General features: G+C 33.8%; 1 protein-coding gene across 1 annotated transcript; it reads left to right on the top strand.

Moving 5' to 3' along the window:
* Positions 1–3,971: 3,971 nt before the first annotated feature.
* On the top strand, positions 3,972–20,729 carry LOC133192270 (solute carrier family 22 member 4-like). Its single transcript, XM_061328268.1, has 8 exons — positions 3,972–4,299; positions 17,808–18,229; positions 18,443–18,667; positions 18,853–18,987; positions 19,215–19,297; positions 19,895–20,012; positions 20,133–20,205; positions 20,314–20,729. Exons 1-8 carry the CDS (start codon positions 3,982–3,984, stop codon positions 20,500–20,502), a joined length of 1,563 nt encoding a protein of 520 aa, XP_061184252.1. The 5' UTR covers positions 3,972–3,981; the 3' UTR covers positions 20,503–20,729.
* The last annotated feature ends 579 nt before the right edge of the window (positions 20,730–21,308 follow it).

Raw genomic sequence — 21,308 nt, 5'->3', positions numbered from 1 at the left:
CATTGTGTTAATTGATAATCAGTTCAATTTTCATTCTGTTTATTGATTTTAACATATATTGATTTTTATATAAGTTAAAAAATTTACATAATGTTGAGTAGGAATTTCAGTATAATGATCTATCTTAGTTTCCTTACCAATGAATATGTTAAAGATTTCCGATTTTCTAGACCGGATTTGGTTTTCCATGACTTTCCCTTTTGTGTCCGGAACTAGAACCGCTGATATGGCGGACAAAAACAAAAGGCCGGAACAGAGGAAGTACATCAATCCTGGAAATGATTTACTCTGAAAAATAGATAACCTAGTATGATTACAGCAAAAAAAGTGAAAATGATACATATAAGCACAGTTAAATAACTAAGTCCGGCACTTCAACATGGGGGGGGGGGGGGGGGGCTTCCCTCAATGTGTTATTGAATTACTATATTACGTGTAAAAATTCTGAACATTACTATCAATTTGATTTGGTCCATTACTCTGTGTGTATTTCGATATTTTCCCATCTTCAATTCTGCAAAATGTCAACACCCCCGCCCCCAGGTCATCACTAAGTTTTACGACATAAAACACGAATAAGCATGTGCAATTTATACCATGATATCAGTCTTACAAGACCAGCCTTGCCATTTGAACAATCTGTTGAGCTACCATGGCGCCAACACCGAAAATGGAGTTTGCGCATCCGTATCCAATGTTTCTATAATAATAAATAGAAACACGTTTTGTAAACTATGCACGTGTTTTGAATGAGATTTTTTTTTTTTTTTTTTTTACACAAATCTTTCAAAAATTCTCTCTTTAACAGAATTTACATTGTTAAATTATGTAATATCAGACTGGTAATGAAATATTTACATATCAGACCCATATGGACTGCATGTTCACCTGAGCAATTTATGCTCGATTGTTTCATTATTGTTTCTTTTGCATGGTAAAGTTTATCTTTTCTGCTGAAAATTATATTAAAACATAAAACCAAAAACTAATTATGAATTTAATATCTCTCAACAAAAAAAGTCCAAGAATGTACATGGATTTTAAAAGCTTGTCGATGTAATTTCTGGACGACATGAGGACAATGACAGGAATATAATGATTTTTTCTCTCTCTTTTTTTGTATTTTTGACTTTGTATATTTAACTCTCAAATTAAATTTAATTAGATTTCTCTTTCTCAATGAAAGGATGGCGATGGCATATACGTATTATGGGATTTCTTTTGGTGTTGACAAGTTGTCCGGAAGTCTTTATATCAACATATTTGTTCTCAGCTTCTTGGAAATTCCTGGGGCTTTTCTTGCATGGTATTAAATGAAAAGGTAAATAAGTAATTTAATTTATTTCGTTCAAGCCATGTCAAAGTTATTAAATGTTCTGACAGACAGAGCGAAAATGCATGACTAGTAATATACAAAATTAATATACAAAACTCATTTATTTATACCAAAGTATTTCTTTTTGTCAAACCGTAACAGTAAAGCACACATTGCTTTTATTTGAATGCTTTTGTTAATAAAGTATTTGCATTAAGTAAGATAAGTGCATGTATACATACAGGTGACTCTCGATGACTCTATCTTTCCAAGATCTATCTCTATTTTGGAAGTCCTTTTAGCGATGTCTGGATCCCTGCCTGGGTTTTATGGTCGCAATGACCATGTTCCACGTCTTTTGTTGTGAATTAAATCATGATAAACTCTAAATGTATTGTATTTAGCGTTCACATTATGTGCACGTGGCGGATATTAATTTTTAGCCGGGTTCATTGCTCAAAGAGCAATTGCCGGCTATTGACAGCCTGTTCAGGAAGTTGACCGCACAGCCGCCAAAATAAATTTACGTGTAAAAATATAGTACTTACTCTCAATCGCTTTTTGAGATAATACAAAAACGCTAAATATAACAACAAAAATGAAACGAAGATTTCTCCCACCTCTAAATTTTGAGGTCCGTGTTTACTCTGCTCCAAATTTGTATTGTTTCATTGGACTTTCGAGATTGAATACTGTTCGTTATCTTCATATTCCATTCTATACAAAAAAACATCAAAAGTAATGATTTTGAAAATTGCATTCTTTTGTAAAACAGCTTAATTCATATGATTAAGGTTTTTTTTTATGGTCAATGTTGTCATAGTCTGGTTCTCTACAAAGACGATGATAAACGGGTCAGGGAACCAGACTACATTCGGCGGTGCCAGGTTAACACTGATCCAGATTAATTCGGTCCATGATATAACGATACAAAAATAAATTTGGTGTATTATTTACATTTATATTGTTTTTTCCATATTTTTGTTTTGTTTTTCGTGTAAAATCCACAAAAGCCCTTATTTTTATATGTACATGTATCATTTTTTTACGAGTTGATTTCAACAAGTAAGGGTGGATTAGTGCATGGATTCGCCTTTGTAACTAAGCTGGGTTGTGCGGCTGGGTGGTCTTGTTTGTTTATCATCACCACAGAATATTACCTAACTGTACTAAGGCAAGAATTTTATTCCTTTTCGTAAAATTCTGGCATCTAACCGGATTCATACTTTTGAACATGCGTTATTGTGAGTTATTCATGTAATATTAAAATAATATCTTGCTTTTAGAACCACTGGCTACGGATTAGCCAGCTCCTTGTGTAGGATCGGTTCTATTCTGGCTCCATTAGCTCTCAGCACAGTTGGTATACTTATTATCGATTTGTTGTTGCATGGTATAATTATTTCAAGTTCAAAATTTTTTTTGAAATTATATCAACTCCCTCAATGATATACTTTTAACTGTTTTATTATACCGATACAAAGGTAAAATTTAGAGGATTCAGATAGCGTGATTTCAAAGCAGGGATTAGCTCACTGAACTAACACACGGGGATAAGTCCATTCCGGGAATTAGCTTTCAAAGCAGGGATTAGCTCATTTGACTAACGCATGGGGATTAGTCCATTCATAACGATTTCTAGGGAATAAGTCACATCTGATGATCTTATGTTATATAGGGAAAAAATCAGTAGAGGTATAATAATACATTTTGTCGTCCTGTTCATTTTGTCGTCGGCGACAATGTGTACCTACCCTCACATCGCATATTGTCGTCCATAAGAACATGTCGCATGACAATGCACGGCAATGCTCCGTACAAATATGGCCAGAGAAACCAAAAACTTCAACAATGGTCATATACAATTAATTTGTTCGCCGAAATATGGCTGAAATATTGCCGACTCAGCGTTAATATTGTTTGTTATTCCTCAACTGATTATTAGAATGTTAGATGTGACTAATTCCCTAGAAATTGTTAAGAATGGACTAATCCCCGTACGTAAGTCAAGTGAGCTAATCCCTGCTTCGAAAGCTAATTCCCGGTTATCCGTAATCCTCTAAATTTTATTTATACATTGGCATGATATGTAAATGGACTAATCCCCGTGTGTAAGTTCAGTTAGCTAATCCCTGCTTTGAAATCACGCTATTTGAATCCTCTAAATTTTACGTTTGTATCGGTGTAATAAAACAGTTAAAAGTATATCATTGCGGGAGTTAGCAAGATTCAAGTTCCCCTCCTCCAGGACTATTTCCCTCGGCTTCGCCTCGGGAAATAGTCCTGTCCTTGGAGAACTGGAATCTTGCTAACTCCTTCAATGATATACTTGTGAAACTTTTAACTTTAACCTTGGCCATAATCCAGAATTAAAATCAGTTGTACTATTGGAAAATAAGGGCCATGTCAGATCAACTTGATTTCAGGTTTTCTATCAAGCAGCCAACAAATATCATCGATAACCATTAAAGATGAAGCTTCGAAGAAGGCCTGTCCCGATTGCGAACTGTAAAATAAAATAAATATATCCATGTTTATGCATACAAGCACATAAAATCAACTATACTAAATCTGAATAAAGGACGAGTGTAATTCGACTTCATAAATGCAAACTCACACTAACTAAAATTGTGACAACTTATGAGTGTATATTGACGAACGAAATAATGTCTGGTGAACTCAATCATCTTTTAGAAAACGTTCTTTTGGACACTGGAGGATTAGGACGCTTCCAATTTATCATAATTGCTGTAATTAACCTTGCTAAATTTCCATTTACGTGGTCTGTGCTGATGATGACATTTGGGGGCGCTACGCCTGACTGGTGGTGTGGGGATTTTGGAAACTCTTCAATGTTGGAGGAAGATAAGGATGCTGGAAACAAGTCTGCAATTTCGTTGTCATTCAAACAGTGCAGTGTGAACGATTCTAGTGAGTGTAGTGCTGTGCATTTTGACCCCGAAATGAATACTATCATTAGCGAGGTAATATGAAAATTTCATTAGCGTGGTAATATGAAAATTGCGAGTAATGGTTTTTAAATTGCCTGCATCTAATTTTTTTAGCGGCGAAGATGACCATAAGTCTTCCAGTCTATTACTATACATATCTCAGATTCGTTAAATTATCCAATTAGTACATGTAAGCCAAAGCTCGTCCCCATTGGTCAAGTTACCTAAGGATAGGACACGCCCATCCCAGCATCCCCCTGTCCCCGCGATGTATACCTTCCGAGTCTGTTGGACTTTTCAATTTTATGACGTATACACATATGGAGAAATGGTGTGCAATTTATTCATGAGATTGCTTCCACGTGATTTATTTCTCATTAATATTCATAAGATACTGCATATACTCGAAATTCCATTTCTTTATATTTTTATTTTAAAACCTGCAAGCCTGTTTCTTTTTTTTTTCTTCAAGCCTCCGTCATAGTTATACATGTATGGGTAGAATTTTGTGTGATTAACAGCTGACCACTTAGGATACCGTTTTTTCTGTTATTAAGTTAGTCACACTGTTGCAAGAAATTGCCGTTTTCAAATTAAAAAGGCGGTCGTAACTCCTTATCAATGGTAAATCATATGTAATTTATAAAAATAGGCTGCTCTTTCCTGCACTTCTTAATCGGTGGAAGAGCTCTGTCAACTTGCAATAAACACTTACATTTCATCATCAAAAATGATAAAAACGCCAATTCTGTACTCTTTCCTTCATTAAAACAATATACTCTCGCTTCGAATTTTCAAATCAAAAAGGCGCTCGCAACTTTCATTTTAGTATCAACAATCTAGTCATTTCCGGTAGAAGATATTAAGAAGAATCAAACCATCGGCGGAAGAACTTTATCCGAAATAGTTAGGATATAAAAATTTGCGATATCCCCCCTCCACCCGGATTATCAGGCTTATGAAAACATACACTCCATCTCAACGTGTCGGCCGCCGGGCTGTGCCTTTATTAATCTTAATAATAATAATAATTGTCTCCAAATATATCTGTCATTATATTGAGAAATAAATTCCATTGTCTTACTTGCATTTTCCCGCCATATTGTATTTTCCAAAGAAAATTTTATGAAAAATATATAATGGTATCTTTAAACCTGCACCCAATCCGCCGTGGTGGTCGGGTTTTCTCCAACCTACCTTAACAAAAAATAAAAAATTAAGATAGTCAATATCAAAGCAAAATTAGGCCTGTCATTTTTAATTAAAAATCCGAAGCGTATATAGTGTTGTATGAAATATGAAGATAACGATCAGAAATCAAGCTCAAAAGTCCATTGAAACAATACTAATTGGGAGCAGAGAAAACACGGACCTCTAAATACATCAGAGATGGGATCAGGTGCCACGGAGAAATAAGCTTCCCCCGTCGACCGGTCACACCAGCCGTGTGCTCCTTGTCATGTTCTGGCAAACGGAAAAATCTGTAGACAATACAGTGTGAAAGTGACGGTCTAACAATTTGTATGAAAAATGTCAGTCAACATTCGACCTATCGATAGATTGTATTTGCTGACAAGGTCATCGTATCGACCATAGAATTTGCGAAATGTTGACTTTAAACGAGACTGTTGATATCCTTGTATCATCAACTTATTTGTCAATACCTTACCTTGTTTAAGAAATTGTTCGTACGTGGAGCATACTCTTGCGTATCGAATCAACTGGGAGACATAAACTCCATATGCTGCTGATAATTGTATTTTGCTACATAAATAAGGGAAACTGAAGACAGAAAAGTTGAAGTCATTTCGTTTATCATAAGTAAAATGTCCGAATATGAAACAGATGTATCAGACTCTGTGGTGTCGTTTATTTGGTCAATGGAGTTCGCGGTTTATAAAGCGTAAACTGCCCAACCCAGGTTATATAGTATAACTTGGGTGGCTATAAAATTCATTCCTTAAATAACTGAAAAAAGAAGGAGTGTGGTTTTCATATTGCCCCTCAGCCGCTTATATCCTTTATTAGAATGGCTAAAACGGTCGAAATCCCATGCTTTTGTTTTCAAAATTGGCTAATTTTCATTGATGTAAGCCATGTTGCTTTCAAGATACAACGAACACCGGAAACAAATAATAACCTTTTTAAAGTTACTATGAATCTTCCATTTGTCAAAGGAAATGCGACTATTGCGATACGTTTTTCCAGTACCGATATACCGGCAAACTGCTTGGGCTTTAGATTTCTTCAGTAAAATATGAAATTTAATACATGTATGTCAGAACGTTTTCAATCGTGCCAAACAGTACCAAACGGTAAGATTGCTGTTATATGGTTGCATATTCGTTCCAAAACTGTAGTGAAATCAACATTTTTTTTAAGAATGTATTTAAAATACTTTAACACACGTTGCTTATAGATGGAGGTTGATAAAATAAGAAAAAGAGCATTTTAACTGTCATTGAAAATATTGCAATACATATCGCAATACAGTTAAAAATATCGCAATATATATCGTAATACGAAATTTCCAGCCGATACCCAGCCCTACTTCATAAATAATAATAAGAAAAACCGGACTCATGCATTTCTTCATATGTTAAACTTACCTAGTATATCGTTATAATATATTCTACGAAGCGCAGCCGAGGTTGACAATGGTTTTCGAAGGTTTTCAATTTTCAAAGTTAACCACAACTACAAGCAATATTTATTATATTATACTGATGTTTAAAACAAATACATGTAAGAATGAACGTATACTCGCTTAAATTCTGCGCAGTCATTTTTTTTTCGAAAATCACCCTTTGATCACGACTGTGGCTACGGTAGAGGGCGTGGCTTCATTATTCAGAGGATACAGTGGTTTTTAACAAATGCTTCTCGATGAATCAGATTCACCTAATCAACCTGAAAGTATAATATTACAAAATATTAAAATAAATACATACAAAAACAGAAGAAAAAAAATGGAACATAAATATAGATATGCTTAGTTCCTATATTATGGTACTGTCACTAATTTACAATTTTCAATTGTTAATGAATACATGACTAATTAGTCATATACTCCTTAACAATTGAAAATTGTAAAATTGTAAATTAGTGAAAGACAGTACTATCAAAATTTTAAATGCAATGACATGCATGCAAGTGTGCTGAATTTTGATTGGCTAATACTTTATCAGCAGTAATTTTCTAACTCTTCAATGAAATACTTTGATATTGAATACCTATTAGAGGTATATATACTTGTCAAAATTTCTAAATGCCCACTTTTTTATTTTAAAAAAATCAAATCCCTTACATCAATTTGTAAGTGGCTTAAAATTTTGCCTACAATTTACAATGCTAACATGACAAGGTCAAAAAAATTCCAATAGAATGTGTGATTACTCTACTGTGACCTTTTTGTTGAAAAGCAGAAAGTGCGAGTTCCATATGTTTTTCGGGTGAATTTTCAAATTTTTTTTTGTTTCCATGTGTTCTTTACCTTTAGTTGTTTACGAAAAACAAAAAAGAAAAAAAAAAAACAAAAACAAACCAAAAAAAACAAAAAAAAAAAAAACAACAACAAACAAACAAACACACACACACACACAAAGAAGTTGAGTAAAATGCGGTGCATGCCCGCACAATAATGTGCATGTGGTCCAAGCTGGGTATAGTTCACGATAGGTTTGTTTTCTTTCACTATACGTGTTTATTATGCTTACAACCTTTGAAAATACCGTCTGATAGACCAACAAAGTTTACGTTAATTCCTTACATTTATTAGAAGTCGCTAGATTTTGAACAGAAACCAAAAAACCATCCTAGGCTTTATCTGGAAATTAACTGGACCGGAACCGGAAGTGTAGACCTATCTCGATGACCAAGACGTAGTGTAACGACACATCAACAGGACCGCTACATGAGAATTACTCACCATTCTGGAAGGAACCTAACTGCATGTGCAACTGCACGACACACATTGAAAATTCATAGAAGTCTCTTCAGTGACCAAACTGTACGGAACAAACTGGCTGAGTGGGAATGCTTTTAAGGAGACTTAAAGTCCTGCTTAATATTGTCATCAAGGCACAGACAATTTCGGTTAGCCCCCTTGTCATCCACTTCTCAACCTTATAGAGCATGATTGTATAAGACAAGATAGACGGGATAGTGAGACAGCTTTTCCAGTCGCAGAATCTAGCAGAACTAGAGGGAAACCTAGTCAACACATGAAATAACATGGAAAAAGCCTCAATAAAGATTTTTTCTTTGATTTTTGAACTTGTTTAGGAGCAGATGCCTTGATGTTAATTCGTTTGAATGGAGGATTAATGCAGTATTGAATTTTGCGAAATTTAAATTATAGGGTTTTTAAATGTTTCTGCATTTTGTGATAAAGCGCTGCAATAAAATTTGATTGAATGAGAACATTTTGTTTTGTTACATTTTATCCTACATATTTATCAATTTATATTGTCAAAATAATCTAATATAAAAACAGTGTAAATCAAAAACGTGCCTGGGGACTGAGAAATTTTGATTAGTATATTATGAGATACTATAAGAATGTGAGAAATCTAGAAATTACACGCATGCACGTGTTCTGAAATCTAAGATTGTATGTGATTGTGACTTTCTTAGTTTTTAATGAAACGAGAAAGAAAACTTTTTGGATAATGAAATGAAATAGAAAATGTTGCTAAAAATACATAAACAACAAGAGTTTGAGCTATAAACTACTTAAATATTCCGGTCCGAATTTCTTCTGACAATTTACTAATTCTTAGCCATTTTAAATCAATTATTACAAAAATCTGAATTATAAGATATCTTAACCATTTATAGTCCCCATTTACTTCTATTGCCCTTATTCTGCTGACATGAAAATTATATGAGTTCAATGATCAAAATCTTTAGATATGTTATCTGGAATGGATTTTGATTGCATTTTTGATATTCTTTATTGCATGCCATTTAATTATTTGAAACAATACATGAGCTTTAACACACCTAATAGTTGCAAAATGATGTGAAATAAGACATATAGAGTAAAGTTGTAAGAAGAAAAAAATCTGGAAAAAATGAAAAATTAAAATTTATTCCGAATTTCCTCTGCATCACTATAAATAAAACTATGATGCAGCATATATTCTTCACATAATAAAAAAAATAATGGACAAGGTTCATTTGATATAATATTTGGCCCTGAGAATTTCTAAAAATTAAAGTTTATGCCGAATCAAAACTTTACATTGAAAATAAAGGTTGGATATATGCTTGTTAAAAAAATAAACCCATACTTGGAGAATGTGTCCCCTGTATACTGTTTATTCGTGGTCAAATCATGCACGGAATGCGTATTTCCGGAAAAATCGTTAAAAATCAGGGACTTAAAAGCATTTTTCGATAGGTCCGCATCATATCACCACTTTAAATTGAAATTTTAACAAATGAAACATCGATATAAAAGCAATTTATATGCAAAAAATTACGATGGTGATATTGTGCGGACGATGTTTATTTTCAAAATATGTGTTCATTTTACAGCATGCAATACACATACATTAGACGGTTTTTTGCTAGATATAAATAATATTGAGAATATACCTCGCCACCATCGCTAAAAAATCCTTTAATATCAAGCATAAAATCATAACATCAATATTATGAAGATCTGGTATGTATTAATTCTTTACATGTTGTTCGAATTCAGATACATTGGGCCTATATTAGTCCATCTATAGCATCTTACTTCCGCGCCCCCTTAGTAAGCGACAGTGGTCCGAGTTAGACTATATAATCGGAACGTTAGGTGGTTAAAGAAAGTAGCAGTTCAGAAAAAAAATTACAGTATTTACACTTGTCGTATTATAAATATTATTTTAAATTCAGTTTATAACCCAGTGCCCGTATCCATAATCATGTCAAGTTGAACATTTTAAATTAAAACAATTTATACGTCATTTTTGAAAATTGACGTCACAATGGTTTCGCGGATCTATTTGGTCTGTTCGGAAAATGGACTATTTACATGTACATGTATGGACATGAATATTTTGAGCTATTACAGTGAAAATTAGAGGCTAACTTTCTAAGATAGAAGACAACTTGGCAAAATATCACAATAGATTTAACAATGCGCCTCTCAGTGTAAAATATGTGAAATGTAGATCAGTTCCAAACATAATCTAGATGGTCATATATGTTTTATCAATGACTTCAGTTACCTTTTTTGAAGAGTTCCATAAAAATTACCCGTAAAGCCATATACATCACATAAATGTATTTTGGTCACATCACTTCTCGAGATGGTCAAAAAGGGGTAATATATAGCATTTTATGTACTTAATAGCATTTTATGTACTTAATAGCATTTTATGTACTTAATAGCATTTTATGTACTTAATAAAATTAAATAAAGATTAGGTGTAATAATAATAATGTAAAAAAAAAGAAGTAAAAGCTTGAAAGGGGGGGGGGGGGTTATAAAATACTACATGAGTGATGATATCGGTTGAAAGGGGGTCAGGTCTCCTCTTATATTCTTAATATTACTATATATAGATTGACAGACCTATGGAAACTGTATATAGCATGAAAACATAATGTAGAAGTAACGAATGGCAGAGGATAAAAAAATGTTTTCTTTTCATTGTCAAGAATCACGTAGTTGTGCTCCTTCTGTATTAATATCCAAAAAAGTATTGCCTTTTTGCACGCACATGCAAAACTGAAATTCTGATTTGTTTACTAAAACAAATATTAATCTTTGCTAAGAAATGATAAGTATATATCCACAGATCTCTGTGGATAAGTGAAATATTCTCGAACTGTAATTACAGTTTGCATTTGCAGTGATCGTAGGAAATATAGCTGATTTTATTCTTGTTAATTGTTTCAACTGAATGGTAAAATTAAAATAAAATATAAATAGGGTGTCATAGAACATAGAAAATGATTAATGAATGCACATACAATGTATAAGCATCGGATTTATTGTGAAATGGATTCCTCGGTGCTGTATTTTGTAGAAAATGTCTTTCTCACAGGTTATTGAAATAATGACTTCCTGGATATCAATATCAACAATCTAGTACGTATTCAAAGGCGGGTCCAGCCCCCCCCCCCCCCGCCACCTCGTTCGAGATTTTTTTTTTTTTTGGCTTGTGTGCATTTTCTTTGTTTAACCTGTTTATACTCTCAATTTATCCATACGTGAACCTGCCCCCTACATGGGTAAATGGTAAAGTTTTACTTAAAATTTCATTACCACGATGAACATAATGATACTTCTTCCACGGCAACCCCTTTTTTTCCTTTTTTATTCTTTGTCATCTTGAAAATATTATTAATTATCAAGAATCATTTACTAAGTAATTACTAATTACTTATGCTTTAATTACTACGCCTACTATACGTGATATAGGAACTATAAATATTTCATGAAATCAAAGTTCTCTTTGAATAGACCCCCCCCCCCCCCATAGAACATGTAAAAAGTATCAACTGTACTGCCTGCTTCCTTTCCCCCGAATTACAAAATAAAATTAATATTGCTTTCTGTTTGTTATGAACAAAGGGCCATCTATTTTCAAGAGTTCAGGGGCCTGTTTTACAAAAGAACTTACGACTTGGACCAAAATTTAATTTTGCTTATAACTTTCTTATATACATTATATTGAAAATGTTTTAATCTTTTTAAAAGGAATGTAGAAAAATATTTCTATGCTAGGAATTTCAAGCAGAATCATTCATTTCGCAAAATTTTATAATCAACTTAAGCTTTTTTCCGCGAGTCCACATTGCTTTTCCGCGAAAAATCCCTCTTTACCGTGAAGTATTAGTATTTTTTTTCTTTTCCGTTAAAATCTTCTATTAACCAGGTAGTACATTTGCTCCTTGTCTACCACAGGGATGAATTATTGTAAAAGTCTCTAAAACATCGTTAATAGACCAAGTAGATTGTAGGTCATCTACGCAGTAACCTATACATCTTTACAATGTCAAGGTTTTGTGAAATCGTTCCTATTTAAGAAGGTAGTGAAGAGAAACAATATCACAAAACCTTGACAATGTGAAGATGTATATTAAGTTAATACGTATAAAATGTCGTTGAAACATGCTGTCTGTTCAATAACCCATAGATCCTAATATATTCATGTGTCGGAACAAGCTGCAATTTTGAAGAAAAAAAAGGTAAATTAATTGCTGATAACTTCGATGCTGGAATATTTCCGAACTGCTGAAAGAAAAGAATAAACGAAGGTTCACATCCTTTCCTTTTTTAAAGGGTGGGCTCTACCTCTGCACAGCGCAAATAAAATGTTATAATAGGTAGACATAGCCAGGTAAACTTATGTAAATCAAACCACAGAAAATCAGTGTCAAGTAGGGAGCGTAAACTAAGTTTTTTTTTTTGGAAAATGCAGATAAGCAGGAAGACCAAAATCTTGCGAGCTGCGAGCCTTACTGATATATTATTACACACAAAATCATTTCCTTGAACACCTGCAATCAAAATCCAAGAAAAAGTTTAAAAAAATAAAACCAATACTTTGCTTGTGGCAATGCGGGGCTCGGAAAGTCAGAAATCCGCTTAGAATGTACTGTACATGTACACCCCTTTTTTCCCTTATGATTCAAAAATTTTCAAAGCCAACCATACCAATTGAGTTAAAGATTTGTCTTTAATTATGAAAAATAATTTAGTAAGCATGGAACTAGTATGTTATCACATGTATACCAATACATCGAAATGTACGTTTATATGAAAATGAGATTTAATGTACGTATATAGTAAAATATACATGTAAGCTGGATTTATTTTAAAACATGACATCCCATTCTTGTTCATGACGTCGCATAAAGCAACGTCAAAATATCACGTTATCGAAAACTATGCTACTTTTACGTTTATATAAAACATAAATAAAGCTTTGCACATGCATATACATGTATTGATAATTTCATGAAAATATACACTCTCTCAAAGAGTTTTAAGGAATATTATTTTATTTTGACACGTGGCCAAATTTTGTACCAAACGCACCTTGTCCTTTTAACATTGGTATTTACTTATTACTTTGTCATCTTGTCCTCTTAGATCAATTTTTGTTTTAAGATATTGTACTTTTTAACAATCCGTTTCTGTTAACTAAAACCCTGAGTAAACGTCATCCTTAAATTTTACAAGTCCCTATATTATACCGATAATATCATTGAGAAATTAATACCGAGGATATGCATTCACTTGACAATGTGTTCAATTTTGATTGGTTAATAAGACGACATGTGTATGCATGTGCAATAAAATGCCGATTCGCTTAAACTTATTTTGCTTTATAAGTTATACATGTATGTGCGTTGTTGTCCGACATAAATACTCTGGAAAATTAGTTGCAAATCTATGATAAAAAAAATCTTCCTAATCTAATGAAACTTAAATCATAAAAATGGAGTAGATGAGCATTTGGGGAACATCTGTAACGGTCTCCATTACAATTTGTGATATCAAACTTAAAACTTTAGTTTATTTTAATTTTAAACGAACAAAATGTAACAAAATACTTTAATTTATTATTATTTTAAACGATCGATCAAAATGTAACATAAAACTTTAGTTTATATTTTTTTTTTATAAGAACAGATGATGCACTGGTTTTTAAACTTTCAAGTTAATTTTAATTTACGTATCCAAGTAATAAAAGATTGAACTCATTAATACTTCGAATTAGTTAATTCTGATCTCTCTCATTCTCATGTGTCATACTCGTATGATTTGGTTTCATTTATACAAACACTGACTAAGATTGTGACATTGTCTATATATTGCAAACGGAATAATGTCTATTGAACTAAATCAAATTTATGAAAAATACTCTTAAGGAAACTGGAGGATTGCCCAGGATGCTTCCAGTGTAGCATTATTTCAGTTATTTAGGCTTGTTAAATTTCCGATCACGTGGTCTGTTTAAAAAATATTTGCCTAATCGGCATTAGTGTATGTAATACGCCATCTTACCCAATACAGTGGAATTGACAAATGTCTTGGTGTCATGACAAGACCCTTAAATGACTTTCTTGCCCGAAGATCAATTTCCCGACGTGCATTGCGCACCGTTTTTGCCCAGATATAAAGTTGATGATTACTGATGGTGATCAGCGAGGTTGTAACTCGAACAAGCAAATTCTAAGAATTGTGGTCATCCGCTTTCGGTGTCTTAGTGGATGGGATGCTATTATTGATGGCATATTGTAACTGTATTGTTTGTATGTCCTGTCTAATTGTCTGTGTATAATACGAAAAAGACATAAATTATTGCATAACAGTTATGGCAAAGATTATAGCTTCTCAAACCTACATCAAATGTCAAGATCAAGGTCGTGAGGTCAAATATCATAATGCAATCCGAAAGGTCTTGTCACAAGTATTGAAATGTGAAAAAAACCTCAGTATACAATCGGAATGGTCTTGAAACAGGTAATGCACATGTCAAATGTAAATGTCGTATCTTCTCTCAATCAAAAGTTACCAGCAATGTTAATTCTTTTTGAGAATTAGGTCAAACTTCAAGGTCATGGGGTTAAAATCATAGTACATTTGGAAATGCTTGTCACAGGTAATGCACGTGTCAAATATGAATACCCTATCTTCGCTCCTTCAAAAGTTAGCAACACTGAAAAATGTTTTAAGATAAGGTCAAACTTGAAGGTCAAGGTCACAGGGTCAAACATCATAACACATTCGGAAACATTTTGATACAGATAATGCACTTGTCAAATACGAACGCCCTATCGTATGTTATTCAAAAGTAATCAACAAAGTTAAAATTCTATAAAATTAGGTCAAACATCAAGGTCAAGGGGTCAAAAATCATACATGTAGGATGCATGGAAACATCTTGTCACAGGTAATGCACAGGTCAAATATGAGAGCCCTATCTCTTTTCAATCAAAAGTTATAAGCAAAGATTATTTTTTTTAAAAAGGAGGTCAAACTTCAAGGTCAAGGTCACGGGATCAAAAATCAGTTTTCTTGAAAAGGTCTTGTCACAGATAATATACATCTGTAATATTAAAGCCCTATCTTTTCTCATTCAAAAGTTATGACCAATTTAAAGTAATCTTAACATTTTTGAAAAGTAGGTGAAACTTCAAGGTCAAGGCCACGGGGTCAAAAATCATAGTCTACTTGGAAAGGTCTTGTCACAGGTAATGTACGTGTAAAATATGAAAGCCCTTCCTCTTCTCATTCAAAAGTTATGACCAAGGTTAAAATTTTTGTAACAGACTGACAGACTGATAGACTGACAGACGGACAGACTGAGGGACGATTGAGCTTTCAAGGTATCACACCGGTAGTTGTTTTCATTATTACATTATTTCATTGTTACATTAATGTGCTTAACAAATCATGCTAAAATAAACATCCTGACTGAGACTTAATTTAAAAGAGAGGGTCAACACCTACATAAAAGTGGTAAAATGACAAAAAACATTCTCCGGCAAACCGAAAAATCTTGAATGTCAGCTGCGAAAGCATGGAAAAAGTCTAGAGAACCATAACAGGCATACCATGGTGCTAAGTGACATTCTGTACTACATGTGTGATGCATGGTTGGAACTCAGAATAAGTATTCACTCTCATGCCCTGACAGTATTTATGCATTTTTGGTCATTAGCTTCTTATTTTTAAAAAAATTCTTAATAAATTTTATTTGTGCATTACTTTTATTAGACAAATTTAACTCATTTCATTATTTCTATTCCTCCACTCCAGGAATAAATGAATCACATAAGGTGAATAAAATGAAAGTAAACCCAGTCTCTGTAAAATTTAACACTTTTTAAAAACATGTTTTACTTCTTCACATTTTATCGCAGTTGTCGCTTTTGTTGAAAACTCATTCGCAAACCCAGAATTAGTCTTTTCTTGAAAAAATCAGCCTAAAGTGCTTTTACGGCAAAGTCTGTAGACACTATAATTGACTGCGGTCAGGTGGTGCACAGAGTTTTAAGTCATCTAAAATAAAAAAAACCAACATTTTCTAACTTCTTTCTACATGTCAGATGCATAATCCTACTTTGAAAGTCATAATTTGGAGTTTTGAGGGTAAAACATGACATATCATTAGTATTTTACATAGAAATCTGTATAAATTAATGTCAACCCTGCTTCTAAATTTAAAAACATGTGCTTTCACACAGAAAGTTCATAAAATGACATAATTTATTAAAATATGCCTTTATAAAATTAAAACTGCCTTTAATATGGGTGTAGATGATTTTACACAATCACCTTCAAGGTATCACACCGGTAATTGTTTTCACTATGTAATTCTATATAGAATAAAAAATCATTAAAAATCAGGTATTCGAATTCATGAAAAAATATTTAGCAGGAAGTGTTAAACGTTACCAGTTACATCAGCTGACACCAAAAAATAGGGTACCTACACGGCATTTTCTGATTTTTTCCATCCGCAAACAGGAATACCCTCAAAACCACGTGTATTCAATGTGTTTATAAACATCCTGTGTGCACCCCAGGAAGTGGCCTCCTATGCCCCGAAAGAAATAGTTCCTGTCAAAAACCTTTAATATTTTACAAAGTACATAAAATATCCTAAGCACAGATACCAAAAATGTAAAAATAGAATAAGGGAAATTAAAAAATTTCTCACAATAAAAAAAATATTTCTTTATTATGTATGGAACTACAATTGACTAAGTTCATTTTGATTGGTCAATTACCGGTGTGATACCTTAATGTTCCCCCCTTTTCGCGAAAGCGGGGGACAATAATGTACAACGATTAACTATCATATGGCCTAGTAGCCTCCCCGTGCCTTGGGGTCCATACGCAGTCCACACAACTTCCGATTGCCCCAATTTTGCGGTACAATCTTGAAATTGTCGCGCGATGACTACTTAATGCCGTGGCTATCTATAGAATTCATTTTTATGTCTGTTAATCTATTTGCAACAATATTCACTAAGAGAAAGTTTAATCTATTGATTGTTTAATTTTTTTTTTTTTTTTCTTTTTTTTTTTTTTTTTACAAATTTCTCCAAAGTTATACCCTGCAGACTGCTTAAGCATGCTCTTCGCCACATACGGTATCAATTTTTTTTCTGAGTTTTTAATTAGTATAAACATAAAGAACATAAACACAAATAAAAACAAGATGTGTCTGTGAAACACTGATGCCTCCGTATGGCAGCTCAAGGCCAAGGTTAAATTTTTCAAATGAAGGTCAAACTTTAAAATCAAGATCAGGAGATCAAAAATATTGGTACAAAAGGAAAGGTCTTGTCACAAGAAATACATAAGTGAAATATGAAAGACCGTTCAAAATTATGGGCAACACAATAACGAAGACACTTTGTTATCGTTAAGCATCAAATATAGTTCATATAGCACCCTGAGAGAAAGATGAAACTACAGGACAATAGACAAGAGCTTAGCTCTGAGAGAGAGAGAGAGAGAGACAGAGAGACACACAGAGAGAGAGGCTATTTTTAAGAAGTATGCAATCTTGTTGTAGTGGCGATTAATCTGCCGAGAGAGCTGGGTGCCGGGGATCGTCACGAGTATTCAGATGGCGGGGCTGTTTATCAGCGGGTACCTGTCGGGACAGCTGTCCGACATGTTTGGAAGAAAACCGATTATCTTCATATCCATTCTTCTCCAAGCAGTGGCTAATTTTATAGCCTCCTTCTCCACCTCGTGGCAGATGTTTGCCAGTCTAAGATTTGCTATTGGCATCGCTTCCGGTTTATTCCTTGCCAGTTATTTGACGTTTATCATTGAGTTCACACCCATGAAATCGCGCCCCATGATCCAGGCTATCCCTTCCTGGTCTCTAGCTGCTGCTTTCTATGGACTCCTGGCCTGGTTGCTCCCTGACTGGCGGTATATACAGATAGTGACGGGGGCTGTATCTGTGCCTTTTCTCGCCTGTTGGTTGTGAGTATGTCGTAAACTGTTAACCCCTCACACCAGTCTGAGAATGATATTTAACCTGTGTGCATTGTTAAATGCAAAGTGCTGTGGGAATCTTCTCTTTAATTGAATACAAACTTAGTTATAATAATTGTGGAATCAGCTAGAATTTTAAACAAATTGCAAAAGAAGTATCTATTCCCGATGGTAATTATATTGCCATTGTTTTTAATTCAGCATCATTCCAGAAAGTTTTCGATGGATAGTCTCCCACAAGAAGATGGATGAAGCCAAAAAAGTAATAGATAGAATCGCCAAAATAAACAAAGTGTCGTGTCCTAGCCTCCAGGAAGTAGAGGGCGCTGTAGAGAAGTCAAACATCATCGACCGGAAGTACACATTGGTCGATATTTGTAGACACGGGTATCTGCTGAAAAGAGCGGTTATCGTGTCTTTTGCTTGGTAATTTTTTAAAATTTATTTATTGAATGTTTCAATAACTAAAATTAGATGAAGACACGTAGCCAATATGCGTTTATTATCTTTCACAAAAAAACAGGCAAGTACCTGAAATTAAAATTAAATTTCCTCTACTTATTTGATAACTCACGAGTTACTATTAATAGATTTCCATTTCTCAATGACAGGATGGCGATGGCCTATACATATTATGGGATTTCTTTTGGTGTGGACAAGTTGTCCGGAAGTCTATATATCAACATATTTGTTCTCAGCTGCTTGGAAATTCCGGGAGATTTTCTTGCATGGTATATCATGAAAAAGTTAGTAAATAACATATATTGAGTAATTTTTCAACATTTCTTAAACGGCTTGTTATAACATTCTTAATCATAGTATTTTGGATCCTTATAATGCAAGAATAGAAATTAAATCCAGTTATATAGAACAAATAAGTATAATATCAGAACTTGCCTTTATAAGAAACATGACAGATTACCTTATGTTTTCATTTAATGCTTCATTATAAATATGTGTGAATTGATTGTAGGATAGGGAGGCGGTGGTCCTACATGTTGTTTAGTTTACTCTCAGCAGTTGGGTGTATTGCCGTGGGATTGGCGAAGAATTTTGGTATGAAAAAATCGCTCTCTAATGCAAAATATTTAAAATACGAAGAAAATCTCTGCATGACACGACTGAGATGTACATGAAACAATAAATGTATACTCTAGTATGTACAGGTGACTATCGATGGCTTGATCTTAGATTTCGAGAAGATATTTTATCTGGAGAATTATTTTCAAAGTCCTGTGTATGCTGCATGGATAATGACTTAAATGACCGTCATTTCGTTAATTGAATTAAGGAATCCGGAAGCCCATTATGCATAAATTATCCCACGTTTGAACTCCAGCTGTCGTTAATGTCCCTGACATACCCAATAGACTAGACATTGATCCCTTATATTTTCATTATTTGTGAAATAAAAATGTAAATATAAATAAAATATCTAACTAATAATAGATTTAAAATGCACGAGGCATTCCATGTTAATTTCCATGGTCCCCGCCCACAGACGTCAGACATAAGACAAATGAGAGAGTGACATGCATATTAGGCACTTGACCTTTCACTTGGCGAAATTTTTATTCATCTTCCAAAGGTATCAATATCAAAGTCTTTACGACATCCACTGGGTATCAAATTTTTGATTTGATGTTCCTGTAGATTTTAACAAAAGTTGGGCCGTTATTAATGGATTTGCCTTTGTGGCCAAGCTTGCCTGTGGGATTGCTTGGTCTTGTTTGTTAATCATCACCACTGAATGCTACCCAACTGTATTAAGGCAAGACTTTTATGCTAAAGATTGCATAAAACTCAGACAATTCAACGTAATTATATTTCTGAACATAAAGTCGCTGAGACTTAATCATTTGTGCGATAATGAATTTTATTTATCTTTTAGAACCACTGGGTACGGGTTAGCCAGCTCGATGAGTAGGATCGGTCCTATTTTGGCCCCTTTGGCCCTCAGCACAGTGAGTATATTAATAATTATCCATGTGTTCTTGCAAAGTGATAATTGAAGTTCAAAATATCTGGAAATTTTAAATAATATTAATGTAAACAAATATTTTACTAATTAGAGCGCCACCTATAAGGGCTTCCTGTACTTCACTTGTGGAGTTGTGACGTGTATTTCCGGTTTGTCTATTTTCTGTATCAACGAGACAAATGACCGCGCACTAGAGGACCTAATAGGCGCGAATCAAATGGAAGTGCCACGCAAAGTGACCGAAAGAGGGATACAAATTACAAATACCAAAGACTATTAGAACCAAAAAAAAAAAAAAAAAATTATAGTGTTGAGTCAAACTAATAATGTGTATTGTGATCCTGAAAGAACAAGCATTCTGAGAGTATTGCATTAGCAATACTAGTCCCCTACCGGCAAGTGTAATCTGGTTCCCATCAAAAATTTAAAGTGTTGTAATTCCGTTTTAAAAAAAATCATTGAAGCGGAACGTAATACAAAATTTATTTGTAACTCATCAAGATACACTTACATACCAAAAATCAGCTCAATATCTGCAAGCATTTAGAAAAAAAAGTGCGGAAAACCCTTGAAAATTAAAAAGGCCGTAATTCCCTCAAAAATCAATGAAGCGGAACGAAATTCAAACTTGATCTGTAACTTATCAATATACACTCACATACCAAAAATCAGTTCAATATCTGCAAGCGTTTAGGAAAAAAAGTGCGGAAAACCAAGTGGGACAGACTGACAGACAGACAGAGGGACAGACGCACAGACAGACAGACGGACGGACAGACTCCGAGGAAACCTATAGTCCCCTCCGGTTTCACCGGTAGGGGACTAATAAAGAACTTGTGCTCTTAGCTGGAGCTTATCCCGAGATATAGTTTTGTATTAGATTTATGACAAAATGCAATCTTGAATTACCATTTTATCTATAATGCTCACTATTATCATCATTTATTTTGTCTAATACGATAAATGAATTGATTCATCTATCGGAAAAAATGTAACGCATATACAATTGGAAATATGATGGGTTTCCTTTATTTGAGTTACCATGCCCACAGAGTACAGCACCTTTCAAGACCATATGCTTAGAGG

The sequence above is a fragment of the Saccostrea echinata genome, unplaced genomic scaffold (assembly GCF_033153115.1).
Source record: "Saccostrea echinata isolate AGI-Se365-2 ecotype Australia unplaced genomic scaffold, CSIRO_AGI_Sech_v1 ptg000025l, whole genome shotgun sequence".
In the NCBI taxonomy this organism is placed as follows: domain Eukaryota; kingdom Metazoa; phylum Mollusca; class Bivalvia; order Ostreida; family Ostreidae; genus Saccostrea; species Saccostrea echinata.
The sequence above is the reverse complement of the archived record's forward strand: the minus strand, read 5'-3'. Positions and strand labels throughout refer to the sequence as shown.